Genomic DNA, 18,684 nt, shown 5'->3' with positions numbered 1-18,684 from the left:
TGAAACCAACACATTAAGATGCTCTTTACATACATTGTACAACAACTATAAATCCGAATTGCATTATTGGAAAAACCTTTGAATTAAATGAAGAAAAAAGATTAATTCTAAAATATAGTAGAAAGGGTAAATTAAAAAACAAATTTCAGTTGATTAGAAATGTAGAGAGCACTTAATGGAACAATTAAAGCATTTGCCAAGACATCCAGCAACATCGATTATTTACATTGAAGATAGATTTTGAACAGTATAAGTAAGAGTAACAGCTGATGTCAGTGTGCAAATGTTGCGTTAAAAGTTTGTATTTTGGTCGTGTCGTGTTGCAAATGCAAATTGCATGTAAAAAAAACCTCCTTCTGCACCTGAAAACCTGAAAAATACACTCAAAACGGCAAATTTATTTAGGCAAGCTTATAAATAACCAAAATGTAATCCGAATCTTTGAGGGCAAGCCACAGCGTTCTGTGAAATAACAATATCAATGTAGGTATTCCGGAATCTTCCGGACACTTCATTTTATTCATATTTTATGTAGGGCGCCTGCTACAAGGCCGTAACTGTCCCTTTTGTTCCACCGCTATGTATGTCGGAAATCATTGCTTAGTAAATTCGCTCGCAATTTCCGGGCGTAGCGTGCTGGAAGAAGACAGCTGCATGTGTAGAAGGCATTGGATTATTTCACTGATTTCTTATACAGGGCTGTATGCTTAGTATTACCATATCAAGATTTGAAAAGACCCGGCCAAAAGCTTGATATACGAAAGTCTCGACATTTCTATATTACAAGTACCTATAAGGAGCGCATATAAATAATACAGGGATATAAGAAGAGCGAAAAGAGACTATTTTCTCCATTTATTTACTCAAAAATCAAGTAACTACTTACTACGAATTTGGAGTAGGTAAATCCATAGATAACTGGACAGAAACACGAGTGAGTGATAATACTAAGCATATTGTGTAACTTACAGGTTTTAAATCATTGAGTGCAAGCATACTGGGTAAATAAAAAAATAAATTATGGCCCTCTTAAGAATTATACCTGTACGTAGGTATGATTAAAATAATTTTTACCCACCAAATTGTCCCACGTAAATAGCGTAAATATACGTAGGGATGTTTCAACTTTCAACTATTATGAACATATACAGAACGATGCGTAGAACATATTATTATGTTAAAACAGGTGTTGTAGTACTACAATAAACGTTATGCTGCAAACCCAAACAGCAATAAAAATAAAAGGCTGTTATGTTCGGCTTCAATTCTTATACGGTACATTTGCGCGGTTCGTTCGGAAATACAGGAACACGCTGAGCGTGAAAAACAAGATGGCGGAATGTTTTCTATGTGACAAGGGCATTCGCAGGTCGCTGGCCACCTATATAATGCTAACTCTATCGGTACCAAAAAAAAAACTAGTGACAAGGTTTGCATTTTATAATATTTAAATGTCTTCTAATTTTGAAGGTTAGGTACATTTATTCCCAATTTTAACTATAAATATTTATCTGATTCCGCAATACAATATCTACATAGAATTTAAAGGGAAGAAGAGGTCAAGAATTCAGATTTTAAAAAATATATTATAAAAACCGTTTCATTTCCTTTTCAACGCGCAAAAGTCGCTTAAACAGAAGTTTCCGCCATCTTGTTTTCGGCGGTTGAAATCGTTTTTCTTCACGCTAGTATATGGTACGTTCCCTAGGGACAGTCGCGGTCAATTTCCCCAATTTATTTCGAATTATCATGACGTCACTGTCAAGATAGCATTTTATTGATGTTCGCACGGAAATAAATTTCAAATAAACGACTCGTATTATTTGAAAATGTTTTAGCGATAAATTTTGTTTCTGCTAGACGTCATTTCATCTGGCTAATTTACTTATATTAATTATTCTACTTCCCTTTACTCGTTGTTTTGTATATTTTCATTGTTATTAGTGGTTATTATTAATAACATATTTAGATATTAACCTTCGTGTACACTAATATCTCGATATTACCATTGCTTTACTAATATTATTAGTACTTAATAGCAACTCTGAGCAACAGTCCGACAGTTTTTTGTTATTCTTAAAGTCTACCTTTGTCACCTTTATCTTCAATACCTTCACTAGTACCTACCATCTTACATTATATACCTACCACGTAAAGTTTGAGCTACGGTCCGCAAGATATCATTTTAAAACTAATGTTCAAAATTCTATTGACTTTTCGAAACTGAAATGAACGGAAGCAATTCAACTGAACGGCAGCAAAGTCAGCATGAAACTTAGATCGTCACTTCACGCAAGTGAAGTTGATACAATACATAAATCAGTGTTGAGGCGGGGCCCCACTCAAAGAATAAGGCGTATTTGGATGGAAGAAAGTTTTCCTCAATACTTAATTGATTGAATCAGGCGTTCAGGCGTTTCCTGCAAATCATTAGGTACTTCAAAAATGTACCTTTTAATAAAATTGTGGTAAACGAGACACTTTGCTGTAGCTTTTTAGCGTAATTATCTCTCAAAATATTGTTGGAATCCGTCGTTATCATAGCGCGTTAGTGTAAACACAGCCAATATAACGTTCTCAAATTATTGCAGAACAACGAATGAAAATGAAAATGAAAAATGAAAAAGTTTATTTGGATATTTTACGTGGTAAGTATACACCATTTGAGAACCTTTTGACCCCATCGGCCATCAGTCCTGCGAGCAATGTGCCCCGCCCATTGCCACTTCAGTTTCGCAATTCTTCGGGCTATGTCGGTAACCTTAGGTTCTCGAATGGCGTCCGCGGACCGGGAGACGAGCTGTCGGTAGGCCTGTAGGACGACCTGGTTAAGATTGCGGGATCGCGGTGGATGCGAAAAGCACAAGACCGGTCTGAGTGGAGAGCCTTGAGGGAGGCCTTTGTCCAGCAGTGGACGTCTTTCGGCTGACATGATGATGATGATGACGTGGTATACAGACGAATGTTATCAAAAACTTCACAACTTTCTCTAATATCTTTAACGCTTGAATTATAAGTTTTTTTCTTGATATAAGTTCCAGCACCCATAATAAATTACTAACACCATCATACAATACCAATACTACTATTTAGGTTACCTAACCAATGCCTATTAGATAGTTGTTTTTGACATTAGTGTTAATTAAAACTATAGACAAACTGACCTCCTACCTGACAATATCCTTACTCGAGCTTGCTTCATAATTACGCCCAAGACTGTATTTATTTTCATAGAACATGCTTTCACACGCATAATACCAATATCATTATGCAGAAACCCTCTCACAGACGGCACACGTAAATGTATATCGTCATCAGAAACCAATAAGCACGCCGGTTCGTATAAAATCCTTATCTCCCTGAGTTGCTATGGTTGTATCTCGCACATGCCTCCCTTCGTCAATCCTCGGGGGGTTTCGGCGATCGCCGAGTGGATGTTGATTGTTCCATTCCTCACTTCGCTATCGACAGAGACAGATAAATCTGACGGTTGAACGCTTCTTCGGGATCGGATTTTAAAGCGCGGTTCCCGTATTGATGTTTCATTTCTCGTTCGAGGAAATATTTCGTTTACTGAAACTGAGTAAACGTGAGCAAAAACGTTTTGTTAGTGTACTGTTTGGGTAGTTTTTGAGCTATGAATTTCAATTTGAAATTTTAGGAGCAAGAGTATCATATCATCCATATAGAGATAAACGAACAGAGGAGAAAAAAAAGCCGTGAAGTTGAAGCCGTGGTGGCCTAGTGGTTTGACCTATCGCCTCTCAAGCAGAAGGTCGAGGGTTCGAACCCCGGTTCGCACCTCTGAGTTTTTCGAAATTCATGTGCGGAATTACATTTGAAATTTACTACGAGCTTTGCGGTGAAGGAAAACATCGTGAGGAAACCTGCAGAAACCTGCGAAGCGAATCAATGGTGCGTGCGAAGTTCCCAATCCGCACTGGGCCCGCTTGGGAACTATGGCCCAAGCCCTCTTGTTCTGAGAGGAGGCCTGTGCCCAGCAGTGGGACGTATATATAGGCTAGGATGATGATGATGATGACTTAGTCATCTCGTGACCACGGCCACTGTAATGTTGCCGAAACGTCGAGGTAAATATTACTCGTGTGTGTTAGTGTGACAAGTCCTGTGCGTGGTATTTTGCCTATGAGTGAAAATCACGGAAGTTTAAGACATTAAATTAAAGTTTATATTTTGATAATTACTACAGTTTTTTCTTGATAGGTGTGTGTTTCTAAATACTATAATTGGGTCAATCAACTTTTTCTAATTCTGTCCCGTTGTCTAAGAGGCAACAGTGACAGAGTTTCTTAAAAAAAACTGCTTTGATATATGCGACTAATATGCTTAGGAGATAGTCTATAAAGTAATGATTTTATAACTATGAAAAAAAATTATAATCGATGAATTTTAACCACAGAAAACATAGACAGGGGACACGTAACCATGGCAACGAGGTACAAGAAAAAGTTGATCGACCCAATTAAATGTTTTCGCTATCGTTAAAACGAGTAGAATCTTAGTCATTAATATTTTGAGGGAGGGAGGGGGTTTGAGGGAGGACACTACGGGACGTCGATTTTTCTCGGGGCGAACGTGACTTAAATCTGCGAATGTGAGCAATATATCCAAAAATCGGCAAACTTTCGGCAGTTAATCCCTTGAGAGAAATGTGGAAAATGTTTAAATGTGACATTTTTGTATTTTTGAATTTTTATTTTTGTAGATAAGTTTCAATCCCAATCTCAGAAAACAATGTAACGATTGCAGGAATAAACATTATTGGCTCAAAATTGCATCAACTGTAGATTACAACAGGTTAATGAGTAAACTATGACACGTATTATGAAATATTAATGTTTGACAAAGTTATAAAAAGAAAAGTCCGGTTTGAATGACTGAAATTTTTACACCTGAGATACCTCAAATTATGCATAGAGGCTAATTTTTTCGCGATAATTGAATCAAAATGGGTTTAAATACGTAATAGTTTTAGGAATCCTACGTTGAAAAGAATACCTGCAAGTGTTTTAGCAAAGTGTAAAGGAGAGCTACATAGTATATGAAGGGTCCACGGAAAGAACATGTCTAGTCACCTTTTTTAAAATTGAGATTTTAATCTCACAAAGTACTATGACTTACCACTAAATTAAATAATCTGAAATTAACATAAAATCTTTTTTTTTTATTATTTAAATAAACGGTAACCATAGTAATTGTTCATGATGACTAACTTTCAAACCGCTATAACTCAAAAAGTTGCTTAGGTGAATAGACACGTTCTTTCCGTGGACCCTTCATATGATACCATCTTTGCAATGGAATGTATGAAGACAGGATGAGTTGAGAAAACTTTAGCGTGGCAGAGGCAGCGAGGCGATGTGTCAAAATCTACAAGATATGCCTGCGACAGTGACATAGGTACTATCGAAAATATAAACTGAGACATGGATGCACAGAAAAACCAGAAAAAGAGACCAGCACTGGGAATCGAACCCAGGTCCTCAGCATTCCGTGCTGACATAAGTACTTACAAGAAAACTGAATGAAAGACAGAGAAGACCATCTTTAAAGCTGATACACACTTTAATTTAAGAATTAACAAGGTGGAACCGTTCCTATCTATAGCCGTGAAAATAAAGAACACTTCGCCCAAGATAGCGACCTAGTGATTTTTTCAATATGTATAAAGCAAGTAAACAATGACACGCATGCATAGGCTGTAAGACTTGTGCATTATTTTTGAGTCTGTTTTTATAGGACCCCAGTGGTATATAGTAGGTATGGATTTCTAAAATGTCGCCGCTACTTTTGTATTCCGAGATACCCACATGATCACAATATACACTTGTAAAATCAACTGCCAAATAAAGACATGACTTTCTGCGCAGGTATTCATTATACTACATAAAAGAAAATCACGATAATATTTTTGGAAATTCTCCCGATGATTTGGTAAAATTTCAGAATACCAATTTAACCTTAAAGCTAGTAAATATCAATAAGTTCTGGAATGAAGCGAAATCACAGCTGCTAGCTGGTGGTTGTAAAAAAAGAAGACTGACTTTTCACCAAAACACTGCACATAAACAAGCATCCACAGTACCACACTACGTAATCTACCCATACCACCAATGTATCATAAATACCTTCTTAAAGCCATTACAATACTAATCCAAACCCTCCAGATTCTAATCCTAGTTATAAATTACCGTTACCCCTGACGGCAGTAGCCGGGCAACTAGGTCACGTGTCTCAACCAGGAAACCCGGGTCAAACGGTCAAAGCTTCGCATGTTTGACCCGAATGGTGGATATTAAGCTATCCAGTTAAAAGATTGGATTTATTAGAGTAAAATTTACGGAGCTGCGAGTTTTCCTGTTCAAAGTTCTAAAAAGGGGTGTCCCTTGAAATTTCGACAAACTAGTTATCGAATTTCATTGCATCGAAAACGATATATCGAATATTCAATACTAATATTTTCTTTTGGATTAATTTCACTTCATCGAATAGTCATTACATTATATATCGTCCCCTTACAACCAGAATCGCTTAAAGTCACTTTTGGGCAAAACTGAGTTAAATATATCGCTAGAATGTACTTTCCAAGATCTACATGCTGTTGAAACCCGTTTTACTGTACGATACTCCAATACCGAGATACGTTTTTCTTAAGCTCACTTAAAGCCGATTTTTAAGAAAATCAACAGCCAAAAACAACTACGCGTCGGTTAAACAGCATTTTTTTTTATTTTACAACAGCAAAAATATTTTAATGTCAAACAAGCGATTTTGGAATGTTAAGATTTCAATAAAAATGGAATTTGAGTACTGCCTAAAAGTGCTAAAATAATGTTAGTAGGTTTCGCCTGTTGAGCATTACTTTATATTTCAATTATTGCAACAGCGAAAACAAACTAAATATAATATAGGCGATATTGCTTGTAACAATGTTTGCTTCGACCATAAGAAGCGCTACAGCCAAAATCGCTTAAGTATCGCTTAGACGTTTCGCGCTGTATTGTAAAGTAGTGTGCACTTTGTGTATGCTAGCTTAGTCGGTTCGTACACGCTTGAAAGCACGATTCATAATAAGTAATTTTTAAAAACTTATTTAGGTAATTATAGATCTGTTCACTAACGAAAGTCTGCCCCTCCACATTCTATAATTGTAATTGTACCTAAACGTATCCGTACGAAAAGTCTATGTGTGCGTAGCTCGAACTTGTCCTCATGGCTTCAGTCGCAAGCGTACCGTCAGTCAGGCACACTAAGACTAAGACAATGTGTAAGTACTTAAGAGGTTTTCTCGTGTACATTAATAATTAGCTGTGGAGGGGCGCGCCTTCGTGAGTGAACAGATCTATGTATAACAGCGATTCACTTGCCGTAATTTAACAGTGTTTTTCTTTCAGGTGACGATAAGGAGCATGGATATTCAGGTTTCGATGAACTAAATAAGCCGCGTATCCACTAGAGGCATCCTCGGGCCGAGCGGCTGCCTCGCTCCAAGGCCGCGCAAGTGGAGACGCTGCCAAAGGCACGGCTCAGACTGAGGCTCCTTTGAGCACGGCCAAAAACCGACAAAATATGACTCGGCTCGCGGTGCTCGGCCTGAGGCTGCTCTAATAGATACGCGGCTATAGAAAAACATATAACCAGATCCAACAGAATGAACCGTGATTGTCATTTAGATAACCTACTTATTTACTACCTCGTATCGTAGGTACGTCGTATCAATGAAAAGCTTATCACCGCATAAAACATTTACGTAGTCACACATTTTCATTGTTCTTGGCTTAGGTAATATTAATTATCCATGGCTGGTTTGAGTAGCCACAGCTAAGACAAGCAGTGATGAAGAAGAAGACTGATGATTATTACCATTAAGGTTATTTTTCATCACTGCTTGTCTCAGCTGTGACTACGTCCGGCACACGCTCAATAACGTCTCCATCACAGGCCAGTGCAACCAGCCATGGTGAATCTCCGGTATAACATTTTTTTGTAAAAAGTCATTAAATCTTTATTTTTTTAGCTGCGCTTATTGGCAGTGGATTAGTGTATAGCTTTTTAATGCATGTAGTTTAAATTCCTCTACTGAAAGAGGTTCAACAGAGTTTGGATTCGATTTTCTGTTGCCTTGTCTTGTTCGACGGTTGGTTTGCAAGGTTACAGGCCTGGTATCAAAACTCAAAAAGTCAGACGACATGTCGTAATTGATAAAAATATTACCTATACAAATATTAAGCCAAGAACAATGAAAATGTGTAACAACGTAAATGTTTTATTCCGTGATAAGCTATTCATTGATACGACGTACCTACGATACGAAGTAGTAAATAGTAGGTATCAAAATGACACTCGCGGTTCATTTCGACGGTCTGCTGGATCTGGTTATACCTATGTTTTTCTATTTAGTTCATCGAAACCTGAATATCCATGCTCGTTATCGTTTTGATGAAGAAGAAGACTGAAAGTTATTACCATTACGGTTCCTTTTTCATGACTGTTTGAGTGGTTACTTTGAGCCTTGAGACGCTAAGTGCCTTTTTATTAAAATGTTTGAATAAAATATGTTTTTTGTTGTATGCATGTAATCAAAAGTTCCATAATTAAATGTATTAAGCAGCACATATGATATTAAAGGAATAACGTAATATATCTCACATATACTAGAAATATACTACTATATTTAAGACTCTAGCTCGCTAGTTTTCATTTATTTATATTTTTGGGCTATTTGGTACCTATTTGTTGAAATAGATTGATGGAACTCTTTCGAAAAATACAAGTTATATGCTTTGAATGATAAAAACAAAACAGAATAATGCTACATTGCATAGAAGCTAGAAAAAAGAAAAAAAAAAAAACATCTTAGAAATATTTTGCACTTTTAAGCGCGCTTAAGAGGTAAATTCCGATTTGTTTACAGCTAATACCTCTTATTTGCGCTGAGACTTAACTAAAAACTTAAATTGTATAAAACATGTAAGCATTTTAACACTGTATTCGGCGAAAAATGCTTCAATTATGGACTTAAAATGATAGTTTAGCCAATATATCTGCGTAAACTTTCTAGTTTAGAAGATAAAAAAAAAACGTGTCTACAGGCAAAATCGCTTATCTGCAGTACCTTTTGAAGAAAAACCCTATTTTAACCTACTCGGCGCGAGTATAGAGTAAATAACATAGCCCTATCCTATTAAGGGATAAATTATCTAAATAGAAACACAGAGATGTTTTTAGTATAACTAGCTTTTATAGGTTTTTAGAGCATGCAAACCTTTAAATGCGTTTTTCTCGAAACTACATTTCATGCAGATAAGCGATTCTGGTTGTAAGGGGACGATATTAAAACAATTATTAGAACAACAGTACAAGGCTTATTATTTGCTTAAAAATACATTTCATCAACTATTCATGACACAGAACAATTAAATATCGCTGTTTATTCGTATTTCATCGGCGTATTATTATAAAACACTTTTATTTCATAATTGATTACATATTATAACAATATATTCTACTAGTTTTAGTGATTCAAGATTGAATTCTGCATATTTTGCATACTATTTAGCAAATTTGAGGGCTTTTACTCTTCTGAAAATTAAAATGAATATAGTTACTATTATTATAAATAACATAAATTTAAAATTTAAAAAACCCCCGACACAAAACAACGCCAGCAAAAATAAAATAAAACGACAACTAAAAAGTAAATAACTCAGTCCCGGAATGCTATGCTGATTTCCCGCAAAATTAGCCTAAGTTAATTTAGTATAAGTACCTAGTAATATTTTTTTATCTATGCGTCGTCGGTGTCGGGGGACCGCTAAGGTTAACAGGAAACTAAAGTAAATATGTTGTATTTTTAAAATTTAAGAGCTACGGTGCCACAGACAGACACACCGACACACATCAAACTTATAACACCCCTCTGTTTGCGTCGGGGGTTAAAAATAGTTTTGGTTAGGTGAAAACTGCGACCCCAACAAAAATAAATCGCTACTAGAAAAGGACATTACAACACCGACTTAAAAAAAAACATTGAAGTTATGAAATGATAAATATCAAAATAATACTCTAAGATGTAACATTTACAACATTAAAAAAGTATAAAATAATAAAATATGAGATGTATATCTGCCAAATAAACAATCTCTTAAATAATATTTCCAGAAATTAAAAATCGGTGATTGAAAAATACTCATTCTAATCATTCCAGGTAATGAATATTCGACGAAATTAAAAAATATGAAACGTTGACTTTTAAATGACATTCGATTAAAAGTATGTCGACATTTCATGGGTAAACCTCTAAAAAGAGCTACCGTGAATTGATTAGCCTATTCAACATGTTCATACGCTTTCGTTATTTAGGTGAATGGGTAATGGAATGACCGAATTGAAAAAACAGTTTTAGTAATGCTTATTAATTTTAAAAGAAAAAAGATTTCTCTTGCTATGATTGTTAACTTCCAATTTTTCTGTCCTTAACATTTGTTGCCATAATCAAACATGAAAAATAAATAGTTACAGAATCCACTAGAAGGATACAAAAATAAACATAAGTAGTTTTTTTTAATTCCGTTCTTCATGTCGAGAACTGGCAAAAGATTGCTCAAAATAAACTACATGCAATGACGCTTCACTGTAAAAGTTTGAATCCACTTTGTGTTGTTCGAGTTAAAACTACTACTAAAACATTTATTATCCACCAAAAACAAAACAAAACAAAACGTCAACTGAATGCGACCCACTCTCATCAAGTTTCCGCTAAGCATTGTCACCGTCCAGTGGAGTCGGGAAGCATAACATCAATAGTAAAAAAAAAATGAATTACACAAGTAACACCAGTTTTGCCTATTTTAGGAAGAAAAATCTTATAAGCCAAGACTTTCTTCGCCAAGTGAGGAAATCCGTGCGAGTAAATATAATTTCGTGACACACGCATGCCGGAAGTAGGGTCTCTCCGGAAATGGTCCAGTGCGTAACAAGAGTCCAGTCGGTTAGGCAACTCGTAAGGATGATGTGTGGGGAATTTTGTACTGAATTTTCTGTACGCAAAGTGACTTTTTGGACAACTGGCTGACTTTTTTGGTGCTTCGTTAGTAAAAGTAAAAAATTAGTCTTTGTTATCTGTGGGTGAATATTTGGCATATTTGTTATTTCAAGGCAAACTCACTGGATACAAGGTAGAATATAATGTTAAATAATGTTAAATACCTAAATCAACCCTTCCCTGGCCGCACAAAATTCTTTTAATTCGCTACAGGGCGTAAATAAAGATATCTTTTCGCTCTAAAACATATGTTTAGAAACTTTAAAAAATGTAGATAGCTTTTGTGTAGTCATCTGTATGTCGATGACATAATACGAATGTTAGTGACGATGTGCAAGTTCATCCTGCAAGTTCGAATAGCAAACAATCGGTTACTATTGGCTGAACCGACCGACTTTGAACACTAAGCGATGGTGCCGAAGCGAGTACACGTCTGAACGCAATCCAATCACGTACCTATCGGTGGCCGGGCTAACCTGAATCGCACATCTGAATTGCCTTTCACCACAAAATTCTGAATTCATTTGAAAGAGCTGACGATGAGAAACCGAATATAGGGCATCTAATTAATGTGTTTTACAGGTTGCTAACCTATTCTCTAACCAACTTGTCTTAGCAAAACCACGAAAATTATGCATTTAGCTTGTGCGAATAACAAAGATTTTAGCTAAAGCTTACTTTCTAGATTTTGAAAAATTAAAATTTTGTGCATTCGGTTCGGTATTAGGCATCTTCGGAGTATTGTATTGTACCCTTTTTAATCATTTTCGTATTTTTTTGACGAGAATGTTTTGAATGTCACCCGGCCCTGTGTGCGATGATGAACCTACAAAACATAGTATTATCGGGTGACACAAGAGTGTTGGTAAAGATACCGGCCCGGTTAATACCGCCATGGAAGTAGCGACCCGATTTGTCGTGTACAGTTGAATTTGTGAGCAAAAATTTGATCACAAAAATCTGAACACGCTTCTACGCCGTTAACAATTAGAGTCGTGTTCAGATATTTTTGATTAAAAATTTGCTCATAAGCTCATGAACTCGACTGTACACGGCCATAGAAACGCATGTCAGTTTAACACGCGTTTGTATGGGCGTGTACACGAATAATCGGGTCGGTATTATCCAGACCGGTAAAGAGTATCACCCTACAAGAACATAATTGTCTAACGCGCTGATGTTCGCAATCGAATTCACCATCTCTTTCTACTCTCGTCTTTTATCATGTGACAAAAAGAAGTGGTGAAAAAGATTGTGATTCCAAGTGTATTAGTCAATAAGGCCACAGAATAGAATTGGTAGGTCTGTGGTGGCACATAGGCACTTCTGTGAGCGTGAGCATTACGTCCATTGGAGCGCACCATCTATCTTAACAGCACCCCTTAGCCCGCGATCACATCATTACGACCCATCCTCATGCATATTCATATTAGATTAACCCAACTTAACTCGCGTGAACTAGTAACTTGTTCGAATTCACGTCTGAATTACTATGTGGGACTTAGTTGTTCTAATTTAACAACTTCATTTTCAACCGACTTCAAAAAGGAGGAGTTCGCCGGTATGTCGTTACATTCACCCATTATGTCAGGTAAGGATTTTTGCAACAAGTTTTTGCTGCTAAAACTAGAACTTGTGTATGTACCCTCGCTCAGCTAAATAAAGTACGAATTCTTTTGTCTTTATTCAGATCACTACATTTTGACGCACAGACGTAGCTGTGGTGCTCGGTTTTATAAGCAGATGCGAGGAAAATTTGTGTAATTCAATTACAATTTACAAACTTTCGCATTTAGAATATTAGTAAAACCGGGAACATAGTATGACATAATCGTAATGTCTTTTAGCCAAATAGGTATTTAGTCTCACGATATTAGCTCTCTAAACAATTAATTCCTTCTTATTATTAGATAGAGGTTTTGTGTCCTCTCGGCGCTCTCCAATACGCTTCTTGTCCACTATGTGTTTTGCCAAATCTTCGCATTTGAACCAATACTCGACATATGCAAATCGCAAATTGTGCTATACGTAGAATATTCAACAAGCCAAAGTCTAACAGGCAGGATGTTCAGTTCAACGATCAAAGAGTTCAACACGCGCGCAAAACGTCCGATTTAAATGCAAAACGTCCACTACCCTGAACGTCCAACACTTAAAAAAATCTCACGCAGAATACACATCTGTCTCTTAAAATGTGACCAATTATTATTTTTGACCCAATTATTATTCACAGACGTTGACTTTCATCTAACTAACAAACCAAGAAATTGAAATATAAAATGATACTTTTTGAAACAATCATTTTGAAACAGTTTCGGAAAAAATTTGCAGTTAAACACACACATATTGCAATAAAATTAGATGGAAAACTAGGCAAGACTCATTAAAAGCTGAAACTCGTTTAACTTTATAACGATTCCCCAGTTCGAGCGATAGGGACTTAGCTGGTTGCATCTCACACCGTAACTTTAACGCGAACGTTTAGTACTTATAATAACTAGCTTTAGCTCGCAGTTTCACTCGTATTAGCAATACCTTCACGAGCAACCAACATATAACATCTTAGAGATTGGTCTGAATAAGTTTATAGCAAATTTTTTCCCGTAAACGTTGTCCCGGACTACTCCATCCATCCTATTGACTGCACAATAAGTTAACATGTTATTGTAAAAACCGAGGCAATTCAACTTTCTTGGACGGCCCTATTGTTTAAAGTTTAAAATATTATCCCACGGAAACACATTACCGGGATATTAAATATTCTATGTCTCAAGCCGGTTCTTTCTATAATCTGTGCCTGTGCGTAAATTTTTATTTAAATCCGGTCAGTCATTATTACGTACATAAATAACAAACAGCTCAAAATCTGTACGTTTTCACAAACTTTCTCGTTTATACAATATACTACCCACCCACCCACGCTTGCTTGCTTGCTTGTGGGTACTGCTACCCACGGCTTGTCTATGAAAACTCCGTTTCGCGGGAACTATACAATTTTCTGGGATAAAAACTTCCTTATATCCTTCTCAGGATCTTACTATTTCAATTGAGTATTTAGGTACTTTAAGGGTGAAAGCGTTACAAATATTTTATTTTTATTTTGATAGTCATCTGATGGTAGGTAAATGACCACTAACCACCTATAAGTACCAAAAACTCATGGAGAGTGACAGGTCTGTTGCCGGCCTTTACCGAAAGTATAAGCTCTTTTCTTGAAAGCCCATGCATGGAATATACCTATTCACATTCGCATATTTAGTAAGTAGTTACTTAGGAAGGATTAGTGAAAATAAAATGTAGGGTTCTAAAGCACCCAACTATAAGCTTTATTCATACTTCAAGGTTCATTTCTGCGACCAACGTTAACTAGTCCAAGTCTGGAGACTTCTTTTCAAAATGCGGTTAGTTTGTACCCGAGATCTTGTTCCGTCAACTTTTCAAACTCAAGAAGTAATCGTGCAGTTAAAGTCGCGTTGAATTTGAATTTAGTAGAGACGGATTTAGTTCCACGTTCGTAATATTCTTGTAATACTGGTTCAATATGGAGTATTTAAAGTTTATGAATCTTATAAATTAGGGAACTTGGAGCGGGTGTAGTTAGAGAATTTAGTAAACGTGGTTTTGATAAGTTTGCTATCTTAATGGTTATCGTTAAAGGTTTACTCAAAGGGTGAGACGCCCGGTAAACTTTTAATGTCGTCACACTGTCCATCCGTCTGTCTGTTCATGACAGGTATGTCTCTCAAGAATCATTATAGTACAGTTGAAATCTATAGGTAGGTACATAATGTATGTTTCTGTTGGCAGATGTTATGCCTGGGAACCTAAGTCCGAAGGAAGAGCGTCGAAAGTTGTAGTGGTGTATAAGAGGGGGAGTTGGATTTGAGAAACTTCCATAGCGCGATGTAGGATGTTGGACTTTTTATATTTACTCACTAGACTAGATGGAGCTAGTATTTGCTACACATGGAACCATGTAATTTTATTTATTTAAGTCAGGTTTTTTCATAAGAACGAGGTTTTTTTACACAATGCCACACAAATATGAACATCGATATCGCGTGATTATACCTAAATAAGTATCCTTCCCTTTTTTTTCGGGTAACCAATGACAGAGGCAGTAGCTTGGCGAAAAATTGCCTCAAATTAGCTTTTCTAGCAAAGATTTATATTTTTAAATTGTAAAATTGATTCGGCGTGAAATCAGTTCGACTGAATAATACGACGTTAATAATGAAACCGTCTTAGATTGTTGTAATAATGACGAAAGCATCGAGTAAGGTGTTTGGTTTACCACAAATATAATAGCGTATACCAGTCTGCTAGCAAAAAATTCTGACTTGTTTGGCACTACCGTTTCCCGTGAAAAGGCTATGGACTCCTCATGTCGAACGGAAAGTTTTTGTCATCACATATTATCATTATTTTATGAATTATAGTCGGGTTTTGTTCCGCGTACCTTGATTTTAGAGCAGCTCGATATATATCTATAGTTCGATATTTTATTTAATACATAAAATTAGTAATGGCCGCGATAATCTAAAATATTGTGTCATAAAATCATAGTCACGAATCCTATTAGAGTATAGTCAGTCGGGAGGCCCGTGGTCCAGAAAGGCACATTTGGTGCGCATTGGCTTTGAGATGCGGGTTCGTATCCCGTTGACGCACCTGAACTACTTTACTCGTATCGTCAGTATTGTTATTTATCGCTAGTACTTCTTGACGAAGCAAATTAGCCTAAAACTTGTTCATCATCATCATCATATTAGCCGTAGGACATAAGGATAGTTGGTGGTACTACGAGGAATAAATCCACTGTTGGACATAGGGCTCCCCCATAAACCTCCAGTTGCTTCAGTTGGGAGCGGCCTGCATCCACCGTGAAGCCGTGGCTTTAACCAGGTCATCCGTTCATCTCATCGGTGGATCCTACGCTGCGCTTGCCGATTCGCGGTCTCAATTCGAGAACTTTTCGGCCCCAACGGCCATCTCCGTGCTATATGGCCGTCAACGAGCTATTTTGCTAAAACTGGTTATATACTTACTTTTATACAATTGTATGCTACGGCCTGTAAGTTACGTCGTAGTGTAACAGAGTGCCTTTTGGTCCGGTTGCTCCGGGCGTGGCTTAATGAGCGATTTCCGAACGAAGCGAACTAATGAACGTTTCACAAAGCGTTGCCTGGTATTCATAGAAATCGTTTTCACCATCAATAATTTAATTTAGCCCACTCATTGCTGGAATGGTATTGATAACAGGTGACAAAGGTTGTAATTGAATTATTTGCAATTATTAGTATGTCAATTTTCGAAACGTTGAAATATAAAAATTTTGCCACTTTCAAAAAAAAGCTCATGTTAAAAATTAAGAGCTTCTTGAGACATATTTTAATACTAGTCCGGGGCCTTTTTATTCAAGGGGTGTACGCACGCAAGTACCTACCCATATTCCTTCACAAAGGATAACAGATTAGTCAGAAAGTTAGATAAAGTCTGAGTTTCACGGTATTTAGGTATACATTAAAAAAAAGGTTTTGCATCACAGTATGAGTTATTAAATAAAAAATATACCTTGCTTCTGTTTCTGGGATCCCTGAAGTCTTCCTTAGACGCCTTCCGCCGCTTGTCTTTCAGTATCATGCGTGCTGCTGCGAACGCCATTTTGGATTGCACTCGCACTCGATTTTCTTGAAACACTCGCACAACTCGTTTTTTTCACCAGAGACTGACTCTGATCTTCCTTGACTTTTAATCACAGACTTTTTAATTCAAATTGACTACTTAATGTTTTCACTACATCTACGTCTCTATCACTAATCAACTCAACAACTGTTCACTTCTCAACACCGATAAACTTAACAATTAAATTATTGCCTTTTTCGTTGACTGTTCCACAAATAACAATGTAATTGAATTTAATTAACAAATGTTAGTTATCACTTCACTTTGATATAATTGAACGAATTATTATAATCACTAACACTGAGGATAAAGACTGGTTGTGGTTTCTTGGTTGTTGGTAATTCTCATTAGACTATTGTTTATTTTTTTATTTTACTGGAATTGAAGTTTTCGCATGAAATGGCCATCGGATTACCTTCTAGAAATGTCAAAGATTCTTGAACATTCTACAATAAGTATGTCTTCTTGAGTCTACGATGTCTATAATATTCACAATACGCTTGGTCTACTGCGAAAAGCAAATATTTTGTACCGACCCTAGATGATATCAGAGAAGATAATGCAAAAAAATATTTAACAGTAGCGTCATCTGAAATTTTAACAGCACCGTTATGAAAATAAGAAACCTGAGAAGTCTTTATAGAAATGAAAGACGGCAAGCCCTCATAAGCTGAGCATTACTGAAGGACCATCAAGCTGCGACAACGCGTTTGTACAAAATTGCCAAAAACAATGTTTTACTAATTACTAATCTAAGATGTAAATGTGATTGCTTTGATGGAGATTGTCTAAGTTACTAATTTAATTACAAAGAAAGAAACAAATAGCATTGTATTATTTAACTCTTTAGGCTATTATAAAATTAATGAAATTAACAGATATCAAGAAAATGAGATGTACTAAGGCAAACTTATCCCTTAAGTGTCTCTCTTTTAGTATAAGTGAAAGGTAGTAGAAAACACTGAGCATAAACCCTAAGGTTATTTAGTGAAGAAAATACATTTCAGAGATAGATACTTTTTGAATTACTTTTCTTCACTTTTAAAACACACACAACAACAAACACCGTACATTGATTGATTACAGTTCAAGAAACTTTATACTAGTTGTAAAAGCCATACAGAACATTCATAGTAATTATTTAATTTGTAATAGCATCTGCTGTAAATACTCCTCGCATCCACTCAAAACTTGGCTGGTTCAACGATAAGGTTACCTTTGTTCAAGTACTTCAACGTTTGTCAATAATGTTATTTGATTCTTTAATTTAATTTTGTAGAATAAAGACTTAACTAGTATACCTACTAATGCCTCTGTAACCCAATAAGACTTTTTCTAGTTTATTGTACGTTTTGTATGGTTAACTGCGAGTAAGGTAAATATTTTTGAAACCCATTCTAAAACAACGGTAATAATATAATCAACGGTTCACTCCTTGTAATGGTTACGTCACTTCTTAAAAAATGTTGATCGTGCTTAAAATTACAACAGTGTTAGATTTTACCGCGTTTTGTAGTCGGCAAAAATCTGGCCAATTTCTTTGCCTAAAGATATCAAATGATTGTTTCCAACCAGAATAGGCATTTAGCTTCTTGCAAAAGCTTGTCATAAATCTAATTTGAACAAAGATTGGCGTTTACTTTGACTTTGTTATTTAAGCTTCCGACTAGCAGACATCTTTCTGATGGGACCTAACAATAACTTGAACACTAAACGATTTTATCATAACTGATTGATTCTAGCGTAACTTTTCAGAGGTCAGTATCACACTACAACCTGGTGCGAATAGCCACCAGAGAGATTTCAGATGACCAGAAAGAGATAGATGCTATTTATAAATATTACGACAACCGGGAGTTATAACAAAACGATTAATAATTACCTCGATTTTTTGGCGACATTGCAGTGGTCAGAAGTAGATTGAAAGTTCAGGT

At 36.2% G+C, this 18,684-nt stretch overlaps 1 protein-coding gene across 5 annotated transcripts in view; it reads right to left on the bottom strand.

Annotated features, from left to right (window-relative positions):
• LOC141437342 (neo-calmodulin-like) overlaps positions 1 to 18,684 on the bottom strand; it is a 327,352-nt gene that overhangs the window by 93,151 nt on the left and 215,517 nt on the right. For 3 of the 5 annotated variants that reach the window (XM_074100635.1, XM_074100634.1, XM_074100636.1), the window contains exon 2: positions 16,640 to 17,050. The exons of the other annotated variants lie outside the window; for them this stretch is intronic. In XM_074100635.1, coding sequence (XP_073956736.1) covers positions 16,640 to 16,729 — 90 coding nt within the window. In that variant the 5' untranslated portion in view covers positions 16,730 to 17,050. The remainder of the gene's footprint in view (positions 1 to 16,639; positions 17,051 to 18,684) is intronic. 5 annotated transcript variants of the gene reach the window in all.

The sequence above is a fragment of the Choristoneura fumiferana genome, chromosome 17, assembly GCF_025370935.1.
Source record: "Choristoneura fumiferana chromosome 17, NRCan_CFum_1, whole genome shotgun sequence".
Lineage (NCBI taxonomy): Eukaryota > Metazoa > Arthropoda > Insecta > Lepidoptera > Tortricidae > Choristoneura > Choristoneura fumiferana.
The sequence above is the reverse complement of the archived record's forward strand: the minus strand, read 5'-3'. Positions and strand labels throughout refer to the sequence as shown.